At 41.3% G+C, this 18,715-nt stretch overlaps 1 protein-coding gene across 6 annotated transcripts in view; it reads right to left on the bottom strand.

Moving 5' to 3' along the window:
* The window catches only part of iqsec1b (IQ motif and Sec7 domain ArfGEF 1b), a 220,962-nt gene that overhangs the window by 31,872 nt on the left and 170,375 nt on the right, over positions 1-18,715 (bottom strand). Inside the window, exon 1 of one of the 6 annotated variants that reach the window (XM_030729496.1) lies at positions 14,220-14,335. The exons of 4 other annotated variants lie outside the window; for them this stretch is intronic. In XM_030729496.1, coding sequence (XP_030585356.1) covers positions 14,220-14,296 — 77 coding nt within the window. In that variant the 5' untranslated portion in view covers positions 14,297-14,335. Of the gene's footprint in view, positions 1-5,197; positions 5,221-14,219; positions 14,336-18,715 lie in introns of those variants that run through there. One more of the 6 variants, XM_030729500.1, reaches the window with a different exon arrangement.

Below are 18,715 nucleotides of genomic sequence, written 5' to 3'. Positions count from 1 at the left end.
GTGCCAGAATGCGCTCGTGTGCTCGTTTATAGTTTTCAGGGTTTTTTTTTTATTTTTTAGCCAAACCAACAAAATCTTGGCTAACCACCGTCTCACTCCCCAGATTTGCTGCAAGTTGAAAAATTGTTTTGACACACTCAAGGAAATCCGGCAGGAGTCACAGAGGTATGGTATAAATGGACACAACAGCAGTGCTGGAAGCCATTTGGTCATTCCCGAGAATTTGATCTTGAATGAGAGATCTTCCAAATTTCAGAATTTTTAAATGTTATTTTCATGAACCAGTTGATCCAGTCATTCAGTTACAGCATTGAATCAATTAGCCTACCTCAACAAGTGGATGGGTATCAGTTAATTTTTTTTTTTTAATCCTTCTTTTAAAAAAAAATGTTTTCAAGCTGTTTTCATATGTGTAAAAAAGCTATAAACACACTCCAGTGCTTAGGACCTGCAGGGTGAGACATCAACAAAGTAATACTTGGAAGATTTCACAAGTATATACTATAAAAATGTCCATTGATTAAAAGTACAAAATGGAATAAAACACACCATTGTTTGCAGTTGCAGGTGTATTGTCTCTTCTTTACAGTATCTGTGGTCTGTGGTGAACTCCCTACACCACAAATACAATCTAATACTATGGGAAACACTAATGTGACTCAGGCAGTAAAATATTTGAAGGGCTGATTTTAGAATGTTTGTTATAGCTTGAAATATGAAATTATATTTGACATGATTCGTTTTGCAATCCAGTTCACTTTAATTATGGGCCAGAACTAAAAGTACACAAATAGGCACTATTTCAAAAAATTCACTGGAGCCATAAAAGTGGTTTTACATTACCCTGCACCAACTTGGAGCAAAGATTGTAGCATATTTTCACAAGTACCAGCACATTTCTAATTATCTCCTGTTTATAGACACAGGGGAATAAGTTCATTTAGTACTGAAAACAAAGAACCAGGCAGCGGCTGCCCTTGTGCTCTGGCAGAGCTGGTTTACACCACCCACACCCCCAAACTGAACGTTCCTCAGGCCCGGCCCAGCACCCAGACTGGGTGTCTGGCTGCCCGCTCTAAAGCTGTTTGGCTCCACTTCAGCCCTTTAATCGCTGAGCACAGAACCCACCCACGTGTGGCCTTCAGAGGGAGGCGGTGGCCCTGCCCCCTCAGCCTCAAGCCTCTTCATGAGAGAAAGAAACAGAGAGAGGGAGGATTAATTTAACTAACCACTGGTTCTATGCTGGTCGTGTTGCTCCTAGCCAGCATAGAGCACATGCAACGCACACCCCACGTCGCTTAAAGACAAATAACATCCACATGCAAGCATCACGCATTTGCGCACCTATTAACAGAAATGATGAATACACATACAAAGCTGCAGAGACAAGAACTGTTGTCCCAGTTGATGTTTTGTTGGTGACCATATGGAATCAAATCTGTTCATGTTTATGCTCTGCTGTTGTAGCTCCTCTGACCACGGTGCAGTTATTCAGCTTATCTCTGCTAATCCTCAAACCGTAACTCTCCCTCCATCCTGGATCTGAGCTGCCCACAAGCTCTAGTGCCAAACCATTAACCCACAGCAGCGTAAGGAGACATAAATACTGTGCAGTCTCACACATAGGATGAAGTTATTACAACCTGAGTCTTATCTTCTACAGCTTTATTTTTAAGACTTATGAAAACAGTGATGGATGCTGGATGAATGTTTCTGCAGAGTTCACCCGGATTCGATTTAGGCCTTCTCACAAAGGTTTTTAATGTCACCTGGAATGCAATTTAATATCTCTTTGATTGCCACGTGGTTTTAAAAGACGAGAAAAAAACTGTAAGATCTTGAGTCTTATTTCTAATTATTTAAATTTCCTGATATTTATCATTTTGTTCATGTGTTACATAGCAGTAAATAGCAATCCTTCAGCTTTTAGGCCCTACCCCCCTGTCACCTTAACATGGTGGGAAATAGATTTGCTTTCTAGCCAAGCGCTACATGAGGAGACTTTCGTATCTGTCCAATAAATGCGGAGTTACATCAGGGTAAAAACGGTAAAAATTCTACCTGTGCTATTTCTTGCATGGGTGGAGTCGAGAGGTTCCCTGCCATCTAGCAGAAACTCAAGTATCCAACCTCACATATGAACCTCTGTTAATATACATTTGTTTTCCCATCAGTCAAGGTTTGACTAACTATTTAGTAGCAGTGCAACTAAATTTCAAAATCTTTTTACTGATTAGTAAAGATGTCCAATATGACTAAAATAAGTTTCAATAAAGCAGGAATATTTTTTAAATAAGCCAGCCAGATTTAATCTCAGCCATATTAAACAAGATTTAGCCCTGCCGCAGATTCAAAAATCAATCAGTGTCACTCTTGCGTATAAATCCTAACATGGTGTTTGGTTCTGCTTTCTGTATGTGTGTTCCGGGCAGAGCTTTGATAATCAGGTCCTATCTCCAGTGTTTGTTGTTGTCAGGTCTGAGCGACGTGCAGACAATCCACCCAAACCATGATGCTATCTGGTGACTCAAGACAGGAACCATTTTTCAGATGTCCTCCATAGATACAGATGGTGATGCTGTGTCATCGCTCTTAGTTTACAGATTTTTACCTTTCCTAATAATCAGATTTCAGCAAACCAAATAATGCTAGACAAAATTTACTGAAGCAAAATCTTTGAGAAGCAACTCATCATGTGCTGCCCAGACGTGTTGGCGTCTTACACAGAGCACATGGCAGATCATGACATGTTTAGTTTGCAGTAAACACAGATGAGTGGCTTGCGGTGATCTAGACCTGAGGCGCTTTTGGTAAATCTGCTGCTTCATTAGTATTCATAAACATTTTGCTATTCCAGGCAGAGCGGCCGGCTGAGTGTGCTCAGTCTGTGTCTGAGAATGGCTCCACGCCGGCTATGTGTGAAGCGAGGCTGCAGAAATACCAAGGGAAACAGAAAAAACAAGGCGGGCTGACTTCAGATAAACTCAAACAGGATAGGCCTTTGCACCAGCGAGGAGCACAGTTCACAGCAAGGATGCGGAAAACATTAAGTCCACAATGTTTTTTTTTTTAAGCCATATTACCAACATTATAGGAGGTAACCCTTTAACCATCAAATGGTTCGAGGCTGCATGAATTCTAAAGCAGCAACAGTTAAGCAAAAACCCTAAAATAAATAAATAAATAATTAAATATATCTATATATATATATCTATATATATATATATATATATATATATATATATATATATATATATATATATATATATATATATATATATATATATATATATATATATCATCACTGTAAGATATATCATCACTGTAAGATTCTGGAGAGGAATCATTTAATGAGAATTGAAAATTTATATTATATTTATATTTCAATATGTGTTTGGTGTTTAGGATTTTAAATGGTTTGGCCCCTCCTCCACTCTCCACTAAAGATTGCACCCTTTTGTTATTCTGCTTTTGGACAATCAGCATTTGTGCTGATGTTTTTTTTTTTTTTTTATGTGATATTCTATTGTTGTATGTAGCCTGCCAAGGGATTGCAGATGTAAAATAGCTTTAAGCTAACTCTGGTACAATGCATCAAATGGTAACATTTATGTTAATATTGCACGTGGCCCCCCTTTTAAATAGTAAAAAATAAAATAAAGTTAAAGGCAAAAGTGTTTCACCAGACTGCCCTTTGGTTTTTAGTAACCTCTGTATGCGAAGGTTTCTTCGGGGCACCGGGCGCATCACATTGATGAAATAATTTGAGGTGGAGCAGAAAAACATTCAGGGCTGCCAAGTTTTCATTTCCCTGAAGGTTCCACATACTTCTGAAGAAGCCGTGTCCTGAGCCAACTTTTAAGTTAGCTGTCACAGGCTGCACATTTACACCCTCTAGAGGCAAATTCAATCTCAGTTTGGATATGGTAATAAACACTGACAAATTAATATTTCATAAAACTGCATTGTAGTGGCTGCTGAATTTTAAATATAAAACAAGAAAAAACAACGTGCAATGAGATAGTATAACGGGTGACGCGGAGCAGATGGTGGTGGACGGACCGCTCAAACACAGGACTTGCACATAGGACACTGACTTCAGCGTGTTTTCTATTTTTCAGTTGTTCTTTGGACATTTTAGGCAATAAAACTACAAGGTTAGGTTTAGTAAAAGGTTATGGTTTGGATTTTACAAACTGAAGACAAAGTACTTTGTGCCAACACAGCCTGCTGTCTGGCAGGCCAGAGGCAAATGAGAGAAACTGACAAAGGCTGAATGTGCTGCGCATCCCCTCCACAGGCCCCCCATTTCACCTCCCCTTTCTCTTTATGTCCCTTCTCTACTATCCATTACTCATCACTGGCACTAAGTGGGCAGCACTGCTGCCAAAGTGACTGATGGGCAGCACCGTCCGATGTCCGCTCTGAGCAGGACCATCAGGCCAAAATTATGCAGTCTGAGATCCAAGCTGAGTGGTCATGACAGGATATGGATTCGCCTGTTGCCCCTGCTGCTTTCAAGGGCACTTTATCCAGACGAGGGAAAAGATTCAGAGACTCAGGAGAAGCAGCTGTACATCATCTGCTGCGAGGCACAGGACTGAAAAATGAGGGGGCAGGGGGCTGGGCTGGGGGGGGTGCTCTACTATCAACCAGGAGAAGAGATGAAACCCATCTGCTTCAGGCCTAACAGGATGGTTCCCGAAATGTCACAGACAAGACGGGGAAAGAAGTGGAAATAAGCAAGACCTTAAATAACAAAGAAAATGAAATGTCATTCTGTGTTAAAGACAGAAAATGAAAACAGAAAGGAAAACGGTTTCACACACATACCGTAAAACTGTTGACACAAAGAACACCAGAGGTTTAAAAAAAAGTCCATCCACAGTAATGTTACAGTGAGGACATGAACCTACCTTCATCATTGGAGAGAGGCTCAAGTAAGGACAGTGGCCTGTTTCGACCTAGAATAACCCAACTACAGTAGACTGTTGATTGACAATTCCAGACAGCCTGTGACAGCAGGGCACCTCTACTCCACACTGACAGACTTCCAGAGAAGCATGGATCTAGTTCTGGTTAGAGTGACCAGTAGGCACCACGCCTGACAGCTCCTGTAACGCCCCTCTTTCTGTGATGTAGAACACACACACACACACATATATACACACTGAGGCTATTGAAAGACAGGCAGCACCTCTGTCTATACACGCTGGCTCTGGGCGCTGCTGATGTTGGGATCTGCAATAAAGACGGCCTTTCTCTTTGCTGTGCACCCCTGCTTTCCTGTTGGAGTTTTCACCTCTGCCAAGGAGAGCTGCAAGGCTGAAATGGAAGAAAGGTTGTGTGACGACATTGTGCCGGCTGTGTGTGCCTGCCTGTCAGGGGAAGGGAGTGGCAGCCTGGTGTGACACACTCGATTACACTGCCTGATTGGGGATTATTTTTGGCTTCCAGTGGCACCCTAATAAAACTGAAACACTATGCTGCGTTTTCTCCTATAATTACCTCTTCCAGTCGTCACATTAGTTGACTGTCCTTCAAATGACATCAAATAACCTTCTATTTTATTTAGTGGAAAACATGCTATCACATAACCAGTCTTAAAAGCACAACATATGACACCCAGTATCCTCTTCTCCTCCTGTCAGTTGACACCCTGGGTGAACTTAAAGAAATAGGGAAGTACTAGTTCAGTAGGAGTGGCAGTAAGCTAGAGTCATCAGCATTCCTGTAACAGCATATGGTGACATACACGGTTTGGGATTCGGAATGGAGTTTCTCAATTTTATTGGAAATAATTAAGTACTGATTACCAATGAAGTGATCCACAAAATGGCTTCATGGCTTATCCAACTGGAATGCCCTTAAAGTACTAAACTTTTTTCCTCAGTTTTAACACTGCTGGGAACTACCATGTTTTGCTAAAAGAAAGCAAAGTCCTTTACATTACCTAAAGACCTAAACTTCTCTTTTAGAATCAAGAAAACATTACAAGCTTATAGGCAACTCTGCAGTCTATCCAAAGCACATTTAAAACAACAAAGTTGACCAAAGTGCTGCGCATGAAACAAAGGTTTACAGAATAAATTAAGAGATACACCATGCACACATACCTACACACATCAATAAATATATCCAAAGAATTACAAAAATACAAATAATAGTACACTGTATTTTATGGAAGGGATATCTGATCATGTTCACTTCTTCAGTTGGAATTAGGAATCTGCCACTACTCTAGTAAAGGGGCACGAAAATGGCAAAATCCATCAGACACAGGTCAAGTGGCAACCTCTGGAGAAAACAAAGAAAATCAATGTGCAAGTTCCTAAAACTGCAGTTCCTCTTTGGCCACCTGAGGCTGGCCCCAAAAAAGCCAGTCCCATGTTAAAATGCCCAAATTTACAGCATTAAAAATTATATTTACAGCCTGGTACAAAAATAGTTCTGGTCTCTATGAATAGTTTCCCCTTTCAAAGCAATACTATGTTGAGGGTTTAAAAAAAATAACAAACTTGTTGGATTAAATATATAATAAATAAATTCATTTATAGCTACATTTTGTATTTCCTCAGGTTATCGTTGTATAATATTAAAATTTGTTGGATGATTGGAAACATGTAAGCGTGACAACTATGGAAAAAATTACAAACTCAGGAAAGGGGCAGACACATTTGCACGGCGTTGTACTATTGTGCTGGCCCAAATATATATACATGTTTTAAATTTTCTGAGACTGGTTTTGAAAACACGTACCTGGTCTTTACACAAACCATTGAACTTCAAATAAAGCTAGGTGAATCTTGAATGTACTCAGACCTGTTAAAATGTTAGCTAACCAGCTAAAAGGGTAAACATTAATTCCACCAACTGTCGGCAGCCATGTTCAGTGAAAACAAGCAAAATAAATCCTCTTACCCACAAAACACCAACAAGCCAGCAAAGCAATATAAAAAAACAGTTAGAGAACTTGTTGCCTTGTTTCTGTTCTCAGCACAGAAACATAACTTTAAAAATATTGCTAATAGTGCCATCTCAATTCTCAAGGGCTCGAGAGATGATGGAAGATATTGGTACTTAATGTCAAATGTGTTTTTAGCTTAGCTAAAAAAATAAATGGATAAACAGAATCTGTACACAAGACACAAGATCAGCATAGAGCTTACAAGCCATCCCCCATTCTACCCACTCATTTAAAACTATTGCTGCAGCTCAATAATATAACTCCCATTCACTGCCTCAGCTGAAGCGTAATCTTTAATACTCCAAAAAGCAATCTCTGCCATATGTTGAAGTCAATCAGCATAATTTATTCCCCATTAATTTGCTGATGCAGGCTTTGAAATGGCCACTTTCAATCATGCTCTGTGACATTCACTTGTTGTTAAGCCTTTAAAGATTTCATTTGCATTGCCGACCTACGCTGTCAGGAGCATTTTGTCATGTACATTTGTGTAGAATTAGTAATGAGAGTAAAAAGTGTGCACGAGCTGGCCAAGCTCTCAATATTAGTCTTAATGAGCGGCATAAACAGGTTCAACATGCATGCTGACATATACACTGCCAGTTAAGTAACTGAGGCAGAAGCAAATTTCTTTTAATGCCATTCAAGACAGCACTTGCTGAATAGGAAGATTCAAGAGGAATACGCCTGATCTGTTCAAAGACTCAGCCAAGCAGAGGTCAACCAGGGGCCAGTGAAAATGCTTACTCTTTCCCGAATAGATCATTAGACCAATGAAAGGATCTCTGGTTCACTCCTTCTCCCCAAGAGATCCATTCTCCTCACCTTGAACGCTTCCTCTTCCAACGTGACTGCTGCTAACCTTTTGAACCAGCACTTCCTCTACAAATCTCCACACCAGGGGGACCCCTTTTTCCACAGTCCACACAAATTGTGTTGGCTTGTTGCTCTAGGATGTCTAAAAAGGAATCCTAAAATGCTCCAAAATATGACAAGTCTGAGCAGACAGGTTGGGTGGTGCTCAAACACGCTGGAGTAGTACAAAATAATCATAACCGTGAAACAACCGTAAATGAGCTAAAGGGTGTGGGAGGTTTGTCTATGATTGCTGTGTCAGCTTCATTCATCTGACAATGACTTAATGATAACTGAACTCATGACAGAATATGTGCAGTATGTGCCTTATCTTTAGATGCAGTGTTAACTGGCCTCATCCATGTGTGAGAGTGGTAAGTAACCCTGAAGAACCTCTAATATACGGTCTCAGCATGGTTGAGAGGTTGAGTTTCATTTATGTCTGGGAAGAACACTAGAATCTCAGCAACTTTCCATTTCAGTGAAATATGATTTGGATAGTCAGCAGAAGTTATTTCCCTAAGCAAAAAAAAATATGGATGTCATGAAAAGGAAGGAGAGGCAATTGTTTTTGAGGATGAGAAGGTGAACAGTACAATATATCAAAAAGAAGAGGAAGGGACATTTTTTTTGTATTCGCTTCCAGTCATCATTTCCCTCAAACTGCTGCTGTGGGGCTCAATCTCAAGCATTTGTCAAGAGCTTTTTAGTGAAGTGAGCACCACATGTCCCTGGAAACTATTTGTCAACTAGTTTCTGGAAGTGGTAGGTGGAAAAAGTAGACTAAGTACTGATGACTAGTGTACCAATTTGTGTTTTCTAATAAAATCCCACTGACGTCTCAGCCGGAAAACCAGCAGCAAAAATTCACAGAAGACAATCATGTTGTTCTGTCTCCTGAGGGTATGAATACAGCCGCTGAATATCTGCCAAGCAGGCAACTGAAAGACCTGACAGGACCTGTTGGTCTGAATTGCCAGGTACTCCCTCCTGTGCCTCCCTTCCCTTCATGAGGCTACATGAACACTAAAACATGACATTTTCTTTCCACAAAAAGAGATTATCACTACTGGACTGATTCTGAAATTTGACATGCACACAGCCAATATATTCAGCAAATCATCTAAATATACTGCATCCTCTAATGACCCCCCCCCCCCCCCACACACACACAAAGACCGTGACATTTTGACACCAAATTAGCAACATTTCATGTTTGCTATGGTGCCATGGAACTGCCAGTGCAGTACTTTAAAACTTTAAAATGTGAGGATTCTCAGGATCGTGCTGTGTTTATGCATTCTCCATTATTTCAAACCACATTCATTTATATTTATATTTATCCTCCAAATGTATTGCTTACATTAAAGAGGACCTATTAGGCCTTTCCTTATTTTGGTCATATACAGCACCATAATGGGTAAGTGTGTCCAAACCTTTTACTGGTACTGTAAATACCTGTACAATGATGGATGCTCATATCAACATGGAGAAAAGTTTAAATTTCAGCATGCATACTGTAGAAGTAATCACTGCGAGACTGCTCTACATGCTATGTTGCAGGATGTCTCTCATATAGACATCCTCACACAGCTTTGGCTGTTCACGCTAAAGCCCCACCCACCTGTTTCTCTAATCTTTTGTTTACAAGGAGAAGCCAATCAGAAGAAAGAGTCTGTTTCAGACTGAGGATGAGGGTTGCACCAAGGCCACATATAACCCAAGCCAAGCCAACTATTTATAAAGCACTTTAAAAACAGCAACCACTGACCAAAGTGCTGAACATGGGAACAAAAACACACCAGAACATATAAAACAAATAAGTATTGTTATGAACTGGGAATCATGCAAAGCTACTGTGGTAGAGCTGGAAATGCGAGACGGGGGTATAAAAACAATCTCCTGTAAATCTTTAATCATGTCTGTGGGTTCACATTTGACTGGACTACGGCTTCAAGAAACATGTGAACAGCAGTTGAATTTGAGGCCAATTCCAGCAGTTGGGCACCAAAACTCATCATGTTTAAAAAAGAAATCCACAGTGTGTGTCATTAATTCACTCTAAACAACATATTTTTCTGGGTTTGAGGAAACAACTAACATTTCTAAGACCAAGTAGAGCTTTAAAATATCTTTCGCTGTTTTTTTCAGCTGTGAAGGAGCCAGTTGGGCGCAGATTACAACAATGAAGCATATAAACATTATATTTTCATTTCAAGCTGATTTAGCAATCTTAATTGCAATTGTGAGTATATTTTAAAATCCACATTCAATGAAGGTTACATGCTGGTGAATTATTTTTCTATTATCTGACTCCAGCCTGCCTTCAGAATCACAAGAAGTCTCGTCTGAGAAATAACAAGAATGAGTCTGCACAGGAGCTGTCATTTGCTTATCGTGAAATTCCAACAGCTCTAATCAGCCTTTCATTTAAGCGTTGGATCCAGTGGTACATCCTCTCTCTCCACATTTCAGCGATTGGAAGCTGAATATCTGCACTTCTGGAAGTGTTTTCCTTCAGTAGGAACGTGGAAAATCCATCTGCCAAGCCACAATCACCACGGGCCATCTGGCTACAACTGCAGACCGAGATCACAAGTGGAAAAACACAACTCCAACTTCATTTTAATACCACATGCTCTACACTTCAGATATGCTATAGTTTTTGAATTTAACAGTAATATGTTAACCAACTCAGAGAAATGACAGGATGCAATGGGAGATCTTACAATTCATGATGAGTGCATTAAGTTAATCACCTGGGGGCCAGCAAGTTACCTCAGCTTAAGCACCTGTTCATTGAATGTTTGGTTTTTATTTCTGCGGACAAATGAACCAAGATAAAACCACACGGTTCACCCTGAGACAGGACATCTTATGCAGCGCACAAAGCTTCATGGGAGGAGATTTTTCCACTGACGCTAAATGCAAAGCACACACTCAAATCCCCATTTTCCTTGGCGAGAGCAGAGGAAAAGTATGCCCACTATGAAAACTCAGAGGTACACAGTGGATTTATTTAACTCATTAAACAGGCACGCAGTCACAAAAACAACCTTCATTCACAGGTCTCTGCACTGTGTTTGAATATTTAGATTTTTGCAATACCCAAGTTTAGGTTATTTTGGGCTTTTTGTTGTTGTTTTGCTCTACAACAGCATGGCTGAAAAAAGAAAAGAATCAAGGTGTTGCAATGGCCCGCTCAAAGTCTAGACCTCAACCTGACTGAAATGCTGTGGCAGGACGTGGAGCAATGTAGTAAAAACAATTGGGCTTAAATTCCTCCACGATGATGCAAAAGAAATACAGAAAATGATTACTTAAGTTATTGCTGGTAAGGGTGGTTCCTAGAAGATACTGAAAAATGGGATTGGCTTCATTTTTCACAGGAATGCATAGAGCAGGGTGAAAACTTTCACTTTCGCTTCAGTGTAGACGCTTTTCAAAGCTTTTTTTTTTCTTAAATTGCCCTGCATTTACAGTAAAAGCCTGATTTCATCCAAAAGGAAACTGTCAGCCTATTCAATCCTCATGTCCTGAAATTCCACAGCAGCCTGTTACAACACGTGAGATCCTAATTCATGTAGAGTCTTTGCCATTTTGTATCAACTATACTTTGTGACTAACTGCACTCCTTGGTGTAATAGTGAATCTAAATCACTATGACACACCATCGTTCACAATTTAGAGCATCTCAAGAACCTCTGTTACATCTGCTGACAGTAATTGTGGTAATAATGGGAAGAGACGAGGTGAGCACCAGCAGAATAATCCCCTGCAGCCTTTCCCTGCCACATGTTATTGGGCTTTATGGCAACTTGTTGACACCAATCCAAAAGACCCAGTGGACCAGCGCTGGGCAGGCATAAACAGCCTGTAATCTGTATTATGGGCTGGCTGGAACCATACGTTTTATCACTGGGCATTTGAGAGGCAGAGGATTGTTTGCGTACAAAGGCTTGTACTTTTTTGACTAAACAGTCACGCTCGCATCCTCAGGTGTAAACACAAAGCCAATGAATTAGTGACACGCCAATCAGAAGTGGAGGACCACTATAAGGCCATTTGTTTGCATGGTCTCTAGAGCTATGGAGGGGTCAAAAGCCATCAGCGAAATGATGAAGGTGAAGCACACCAATAAAGAAAACAAGAAAGGGAAATTGCTTCAGATGCAATATATGCAACTAATGTTCTTGATGCTCTAAACAGATACTGCATAAAAACTTGAGCTGCATCATTCTTGCATTGTCTACCACATATTCACTTTGTGTCTTAAACAATCTCCATCCTCCACCCCCTGTTAACATGCTGCCTCCCTGTGAAAGAAGATCACTTCGCAGTCCTTCTTCATAGCTTTGAAACTTTGCTGGGTGCTTATTTGAGGAGTTACTCTAAAGCATCTATCTAAATGACTAGAGAGAGGGCCTCAACATTAATTTTTGTGGTCATTGGGACAAAAAAAAACAAACAAACAAACTGCATGCACAGAATCAGCTTCAAGCATGGGGAGTGACCGCCAAAGGACCAGCTGCTTTGACCCAATGGCACTAATTGCTAATGGTTGGACTGTGCATATGCAACATCATAATAGGAATATATAAAAAAATTTTTTTAGCATTCTTTGAGTGAGATTCCTCCCTCGTATAAAATGTCTCTGATCGTTTTAGCATTCTTGTTTCATACAATTCTCCAACCACAAACAGGGCAACTCAAATTTGAGGACGAGAACAAATGTCACGCGGTGGCTCAGATGACTCACAGTATCAGATTTTGGATCCCATTCAACCTCAGCAAACTCCAATCAGAATCATTATCCTGGAGTGGAGTCTCCTTGGTGTGATAATGAATGATTGGCCAGCGGAGCGAGCCTCTGTCCGGCCGGCTGGGCCCATACCTAATGCCTTTCAAATCATATGTGAGATGAGTCATCAGGCGCGTGTCATAGCTTCCTGGCTCCTTTTCACCTCCTTTGATTCGTCCCCCTGAAAACTCTTCTGATGAGCCTGTGATTTATTGAACACATGCTGATGTATTCTGGATTTAAAAAAAAAAGAGCCTAAATTCTTCAGCGCCACTTCATTCCTGCAGTGATTTGGATGTGTTATCCTTTCCGAACACTTACAGCACCATTCATTTTGTTTTTGCAGATGAGTTGCAGATTCAAAGCAGGCAGGAAATGTTTTCCAGAATGCTGGACAAGGCAACAAATTTCCTTTTTAGTAACAGCTGCGATACACTGAATCTAAACCCTAAAAAATGTAGAGTCACAAACACTCTCATGAGTGCAAAACAACAGCAGAGCTCAATCCATTTTAATTCATAACCCCAGAGGATTTCATCATTGTGGAATTATCTGATACCAAGCAGCTTAATGCTGCATAATCTACCCAACCTGAAAATCCTGCCCCTGAGGACAGAAACCAAGAACCGGAAAAAAAAAAAAAAAAAAACTGATCTGGCCTCAGAGCCTGACAGCCCTGGGTGTGGGTTGTCAGGCTACATAAAGGCAAAGATCGCACAAGTCTCTCATAATCCTGCGCTACAGGCCCAAGCTCCAAACTCATTATTCATGAATTAATGTGAGCTTTACCAAAACCTATTAAACTGTATTAAGACATGCATGCCATTGAGGAATGCTACAAGGCAGAGATGAGTGACTGCTGATGACCCTCCATCTCATTTGCAGTAATGGGGAGTATGGCACAGGGGGTTGTCCACTTTGTGCGCTGAATGGTGTCTAGGTCAGCAGAGAGAAGCCTGATGTAATGAACTATTCCTGGGTCTGTTTAAAGGATCAATAGGAATTCATCACACGGCTGCCCTGTGCTCAGCCAAGGTAGAATCAGTATGCAGTAGAGTAAAAGACAACACTGAAAATAACAACAAGTGCACAACCCTGGTTTGCAAGGCTGCTTGCAGGATGCATCACCCCCTGCATGGAGGGAGAGAAGATATGTGTGTATGTGTGTGTGTGTGTGTGTGTGTGTGGGGGGGGGGGGGGGGGGGGGGGGGGGGGGGTAAAGGAGAACAACAGTCCAGGCACTGTCTGAGAAGTTGGAACGTCCCTTCAGCCTCAGTTTGCTACAACGAGCTGTAGACAGCAAACATCAGCTGCCATGACATCAGACTATAGGAGAGAGATGGGAAGAGGGAGTGATGAGTGAGGGGGTGGAGGTGGTGATGGTGGGGGCAATGCCAGTGCAGCTGCTGCAGTCATCACTGCCAGACACCTGCTCAGGCAGCGGGTGTAAACAAGATCATGCGTAGCCCGCAAGCACTCGTCTACTCTCATCTCACACACTCTAGAAATTTAAAAAGTAGTCCCAGCTAAACCAGAATGCAGATATGACATGACGGAAAATGAAAACAACAGAAACACGAGAAGCAGCAGTCCTACCGGCAGAGAGAGACAGCGAGCAGTCCGGCACATGGTCGACACTGGCAGTGTGAAAACGAGGGACCATCCTTACACATTCACCTCCAGCTTCAGAGAGAGAGAGAGAGACGGCTCAGGCCCTCGCCTGCTGTACTCTGAGCCCCCCCCCCACCACCACCTTTCTGTCACTCTCTCAACATAGCCCCTCCTCTCTTCCCGTTCTCTAACTCTCTGTTCCTCTCTCTCTAACCCCCGCTCCCTCCCTCTCAGCGGAGTTGTGTGTCCAGCCTGACGCAGCCCAGCAAGTCCTTGCCGCTCGCTGGCAGCACAGCAAGGTCAAGGTTTTTCTCTGCACCTAGCAGAGAGACAGCACTGAGACCTGAGACTGTGCAGGCTTTTTAATTCAGCTTTTGCATGCACTAGCTCATTCTCCACTCTGGGTGAAGGTGTGATAATTAATAAGATGAGCCACTTTGAGTTTGACTGCAGGGAAACATGCAGACAGCGATGCGGGAAATAAAAAAGAACAAAAGTCAGTTATTCTTAAGGGAAAATGTTCAGCTTTAGCCCTAAACAAGCTGGTTTTTTACTGAGTGAAGCTCTGAGTTAGATATTATGAAGATGTAGGCACAAATGGTTGTGATGATTTTTTTTAGACTGGCAATACAGCAATAATTGATACTTTGGAGAAATTTTAGAACAAGGGAAATTCACAAATGCTAAATAGTGTCTTTATGCCAGTGAGCCAAAACATTAGGACCATCCACAAGTGAATGAATATATTTGGAGGAAGTGTTGGGGTAAATCTGATCCAATTCCAAGTCACAGCTTACATGACCTAAAGCATGTGCTGCTAATGTGTTGGCAACAGATACAGAGGAACCTTCGAAGCCTGGACTGTAGAAGACCTCTGATCAGTCTGAGCCAATTTGGCAGCATGTAAAGGCTAATGACATTTTAGACACCTAGGAGGTGAGAATGTTTAGACTCATCAGTAAGTTTTTGTGATTTCACAAATGTTAAATCCTGCCCATGCAAGAACTCATCACTCAGGAGGTAGAGCAAGTCATCTACTAATCGGAAAAGTTGGTGGTTCAATCCCTGGCTGATCCAGTCTGCATGCCAAAGTATCCTTGGGCAAGATATTGAACCCCGAGTTGCATTTCAGTTGTATTCATCGGAGTGTGAGTGTGTGTGAATGTTAGATAGAAAGAAATTACATGTAGAAAAAAGTGCTTGTATGAATGCGTGTGAATGGGTGAATGCAAATGTATTGTATAAAGTGCTTTGAGCGGTCAAGTAGAGTAGAAAAGTGCTGTATAAGAACCATTTACCATTTCACACAGCATTTGTGACTCTATGCACTTGAACAATTTATCTACCTTGCATCACACCCAAATTTAGAATTACCAGATAACCTAACATGCATGTCTCTGGACTGTAGGAAGACATCTGAGAACCCAGAAAAACACACATACAGGCATGAAAACTTCACACAGAAAGCCCCCCACCTATGAGGAGGTTTGAACCAGCAACCTTCTTGCTGTGAGGCAATAGTACTACTTGGATCATAATCCAAGGTACCTCCAAATCCTTGTTAAAGTGAATACTGGAGTAAGTACTATCATCAGTATTGACTTTGAACTCTACGTGGTTTCTATACTTGGCTGATACCCATTACTACAACACCACAACCACCACCAACAACAACACAGCAGCACAGCATTCAGACAATGGTCTAAATTTTGCAAAAATGTCAGGTGATAACCGTTCCTGAGGCTGTCAAAACTGGCTGAAATGTGGTGATTAACCACACAGTCCTGAGTCTGACAGAACATGGAAAACAAACGACCAGACTAACAGAGAACACTCTTTTTAAAATGAAGCCGGTCCTAAGAGGGTAAAACTTACTGTTTCGTCAATGAACTGCAGCTTCCATGGAACGGCATTAATATCCTGAGTGTGTCTCTCTGTCCACCTGCAGGAGGTTTGCCAGGGGTCATGCCCTTTTTCAAGACTGGCACACAGGCCTGTGGCCACTACTGTTTATACAGCAAGACGGCGAGGAACAAACATAGACAGAAGGAGAGAGTGGCGACTACTTACTGCGCCCCTATCACTGGGCCTACAGGATTACTGGTAATGGGATTTCCCACTAATGGCTTCTCCTGACAGGTGGCGTCCCAATTTAGATCACATCACCTAGGTTTAAACATTTCTCTTCCATGTGATGCCAAAAAAAATCTGCCTTAGCTGTTTACACAAGCGTGTTCCCTGCAGCAGGCACAAAAATAACCATTAGTAGCTTCAGATAATACACTTTCTGCGTACAAGTGACACCTATATGACAGTACCTCGAAGAAAAGCAGATTACTGGATCAAGTCATGTTTTTACTTTGCTGTTTTTAAAAGATAAAACTCAAGTTTAGACAGCAAAATCAGACAGAAAGACAGGGAGACAGGGTGGCGTGGAGTACACGTCTAATTAGCGCTAACTAAAATTAATAAAATATTAGGATTTTACTCAGAAAACCTGAAACATAAACTTCTTGGATGGGCTGTATTGTACCACACAGCAGGTCAAATTATTTCCATTAAAATGCTCCAAAAGCCACAAACAGCAAAAACACATGGGAGAGGTCGAGTTCAGCGACTTGAATTTGCTGTTTAACAAAAAGCTAGCAGCCAAACAGGGACCCGTCTGACACTCAAAGCAGCCCGACCCCTAATAATTCAAAAGTGCAAGCCTAAACAAATTTGAGAATAACCCCTGCGTCTATGGGTTGTCTGTAGGGACTGGCTCACTTTTGGAGCCAGCCTCAGAGCACCGATTGGTACTAGCTTCATTTTTCAGCATCAGAGGCGGCTGTTCAGATTGCCCTCATCTTTCAAAATCCATGCCTCCCATTTGTAAACAGCTGAGACTGTCTGTGTAAAGTGATGGCGTGTCGACGTGTAGATGCTAGGAAGCTGGATGTTAGCGCACCTTCCAAGCGGACATGTAAAGCTACCTTGATGTGAGTTATAAATCACACATTGTGTCAAATGGTTGAAAGCACAAATTATGAGCAAAGGCACTTCTGTTAGTACAGTTAAATAAGTTAAGCTCTGTACAGATTTAGCTGCAAAACATACATTTTATGCCTTTTACACTAATGATTGCCATAGTGTTTGAAATATAAAAGAAAGCTTTCATTGTTCAGCACTTAAAAAGGAAAACACAAGTACAAGAACAGCTATCAGTCTAGTCTTGTAGTACATACATGCATCTGTATTAGCTTTAAAAACACTAAATCGTGAATTGCACCAGTCACAAGCATAGACTGGATATAAAAGATATGGAATAAGCCCTGGGTCAGAAAAATGAAGCTTGGACATTAGATGGTCTACGAATTTCTTGTATGTGGAATGTTGTCAAAATTTGACATATAGTAGAACATCTGTCTAAAAGAGGAACTTGTTCAGACGGTAACAGAATCAATCAGAATCTTTTCAGAGTCACGAAAAGTTTTGTTTTTGACACGTATTTGTCAGGAGAAGGCTTTTAGCACCTTTCTCACGAGCAGCTGAAAGGTAGTTCTTGTGTTTGCACCACTTCTAGTGGGACAGGGTTATAGCCAGTGGCTCTCACATTTCCTCAACAACATTTGCCTCGCGTCATCTTTTCTCACCTGCCTCTCCTGGAGACAAAATACTAAAATACACCTTGTCTGGTCGATTGTGTCTCAGGAAGGGAAGAAAAACAAGGGCGAGTGAGGGCTGAAGACAGAGGGAGACAATAGCTGAAGGCATAATGTAATGGCGCTAATGAGGATAAAGCAGCTTGTTATGGTTTCTCGATAAGCCTCTGAAAGCAGGACAGCCTGTGACATCACAGGCATCAGCAGCAGGGTTTCAAATATTGCAACACAAACCAGGGGAAGAAAAAGAAGAATGTCACACGATCCCTGTGACTTTCCTCTTTTCCAGCCCTTTAAATCTAGTCGGAAAAGGTAGATTATCAGGGCAAAAAAAAAAAAAAAAAAAAGCACAATTTTTTGTTAATTCCTTTTTTTAGTATGTAGTAACACTTCCCAGCAGAATAATGTTCCCAAAAATATTTCCACAAGATATCACAAGCCTTCCAGTAAATTGTGCAGCTTTACTAAAGAAATTCCTTTTTGATCAGATATCATCACTCCAGCGTATCTGAAAACTCCTCCCCAGAGTCAGATCATGACAGCTTCAAATAAACAACACAGCCAGGTGACACTTCAGAACATTTTAGTAATACATCAGACTGGGATAAGTTTCTGTGTGCAAGAAAGAGGCTTCTATTTACCTCGTTTGTGTTATAAAATGTGTAAAGTAGCTTTGAGTTTAGAGGGAAAAGATGCTTGGCTGAGTTGCAATTGGTCCTTTTCCTCTCTGTAAGTTTGACGACCAGTTCAGAGTCAGTGACTGCTCTGAGACCTGCTGTGATGTATGGTTTCAAGATGGTGGTACTAAATAAAAAGACAGGAGGCTCAGCTGGAGGT

This window comes from Archocentrus centrarchus, chromosome 5 (assembly GCF_007364275.1).
Source record: "Archocentrus centrarchus isolate MPI-CPG fArcCen1 chromosome 5, fArcCen1, whole genome shotgun sequence".
Classification (NCBI taxonomy): domain Eukaryota; kingdom Metazoa; phylum Chordata; class Actinopteri; order Cichliformes; family Cichlidae; genus Archocentrus; species Archocentrus centrarchus.
Note: the sequence above shows the minus strand (reverse complement) of the source record. Positions and strands in the feature narration are given on the sequence as shown.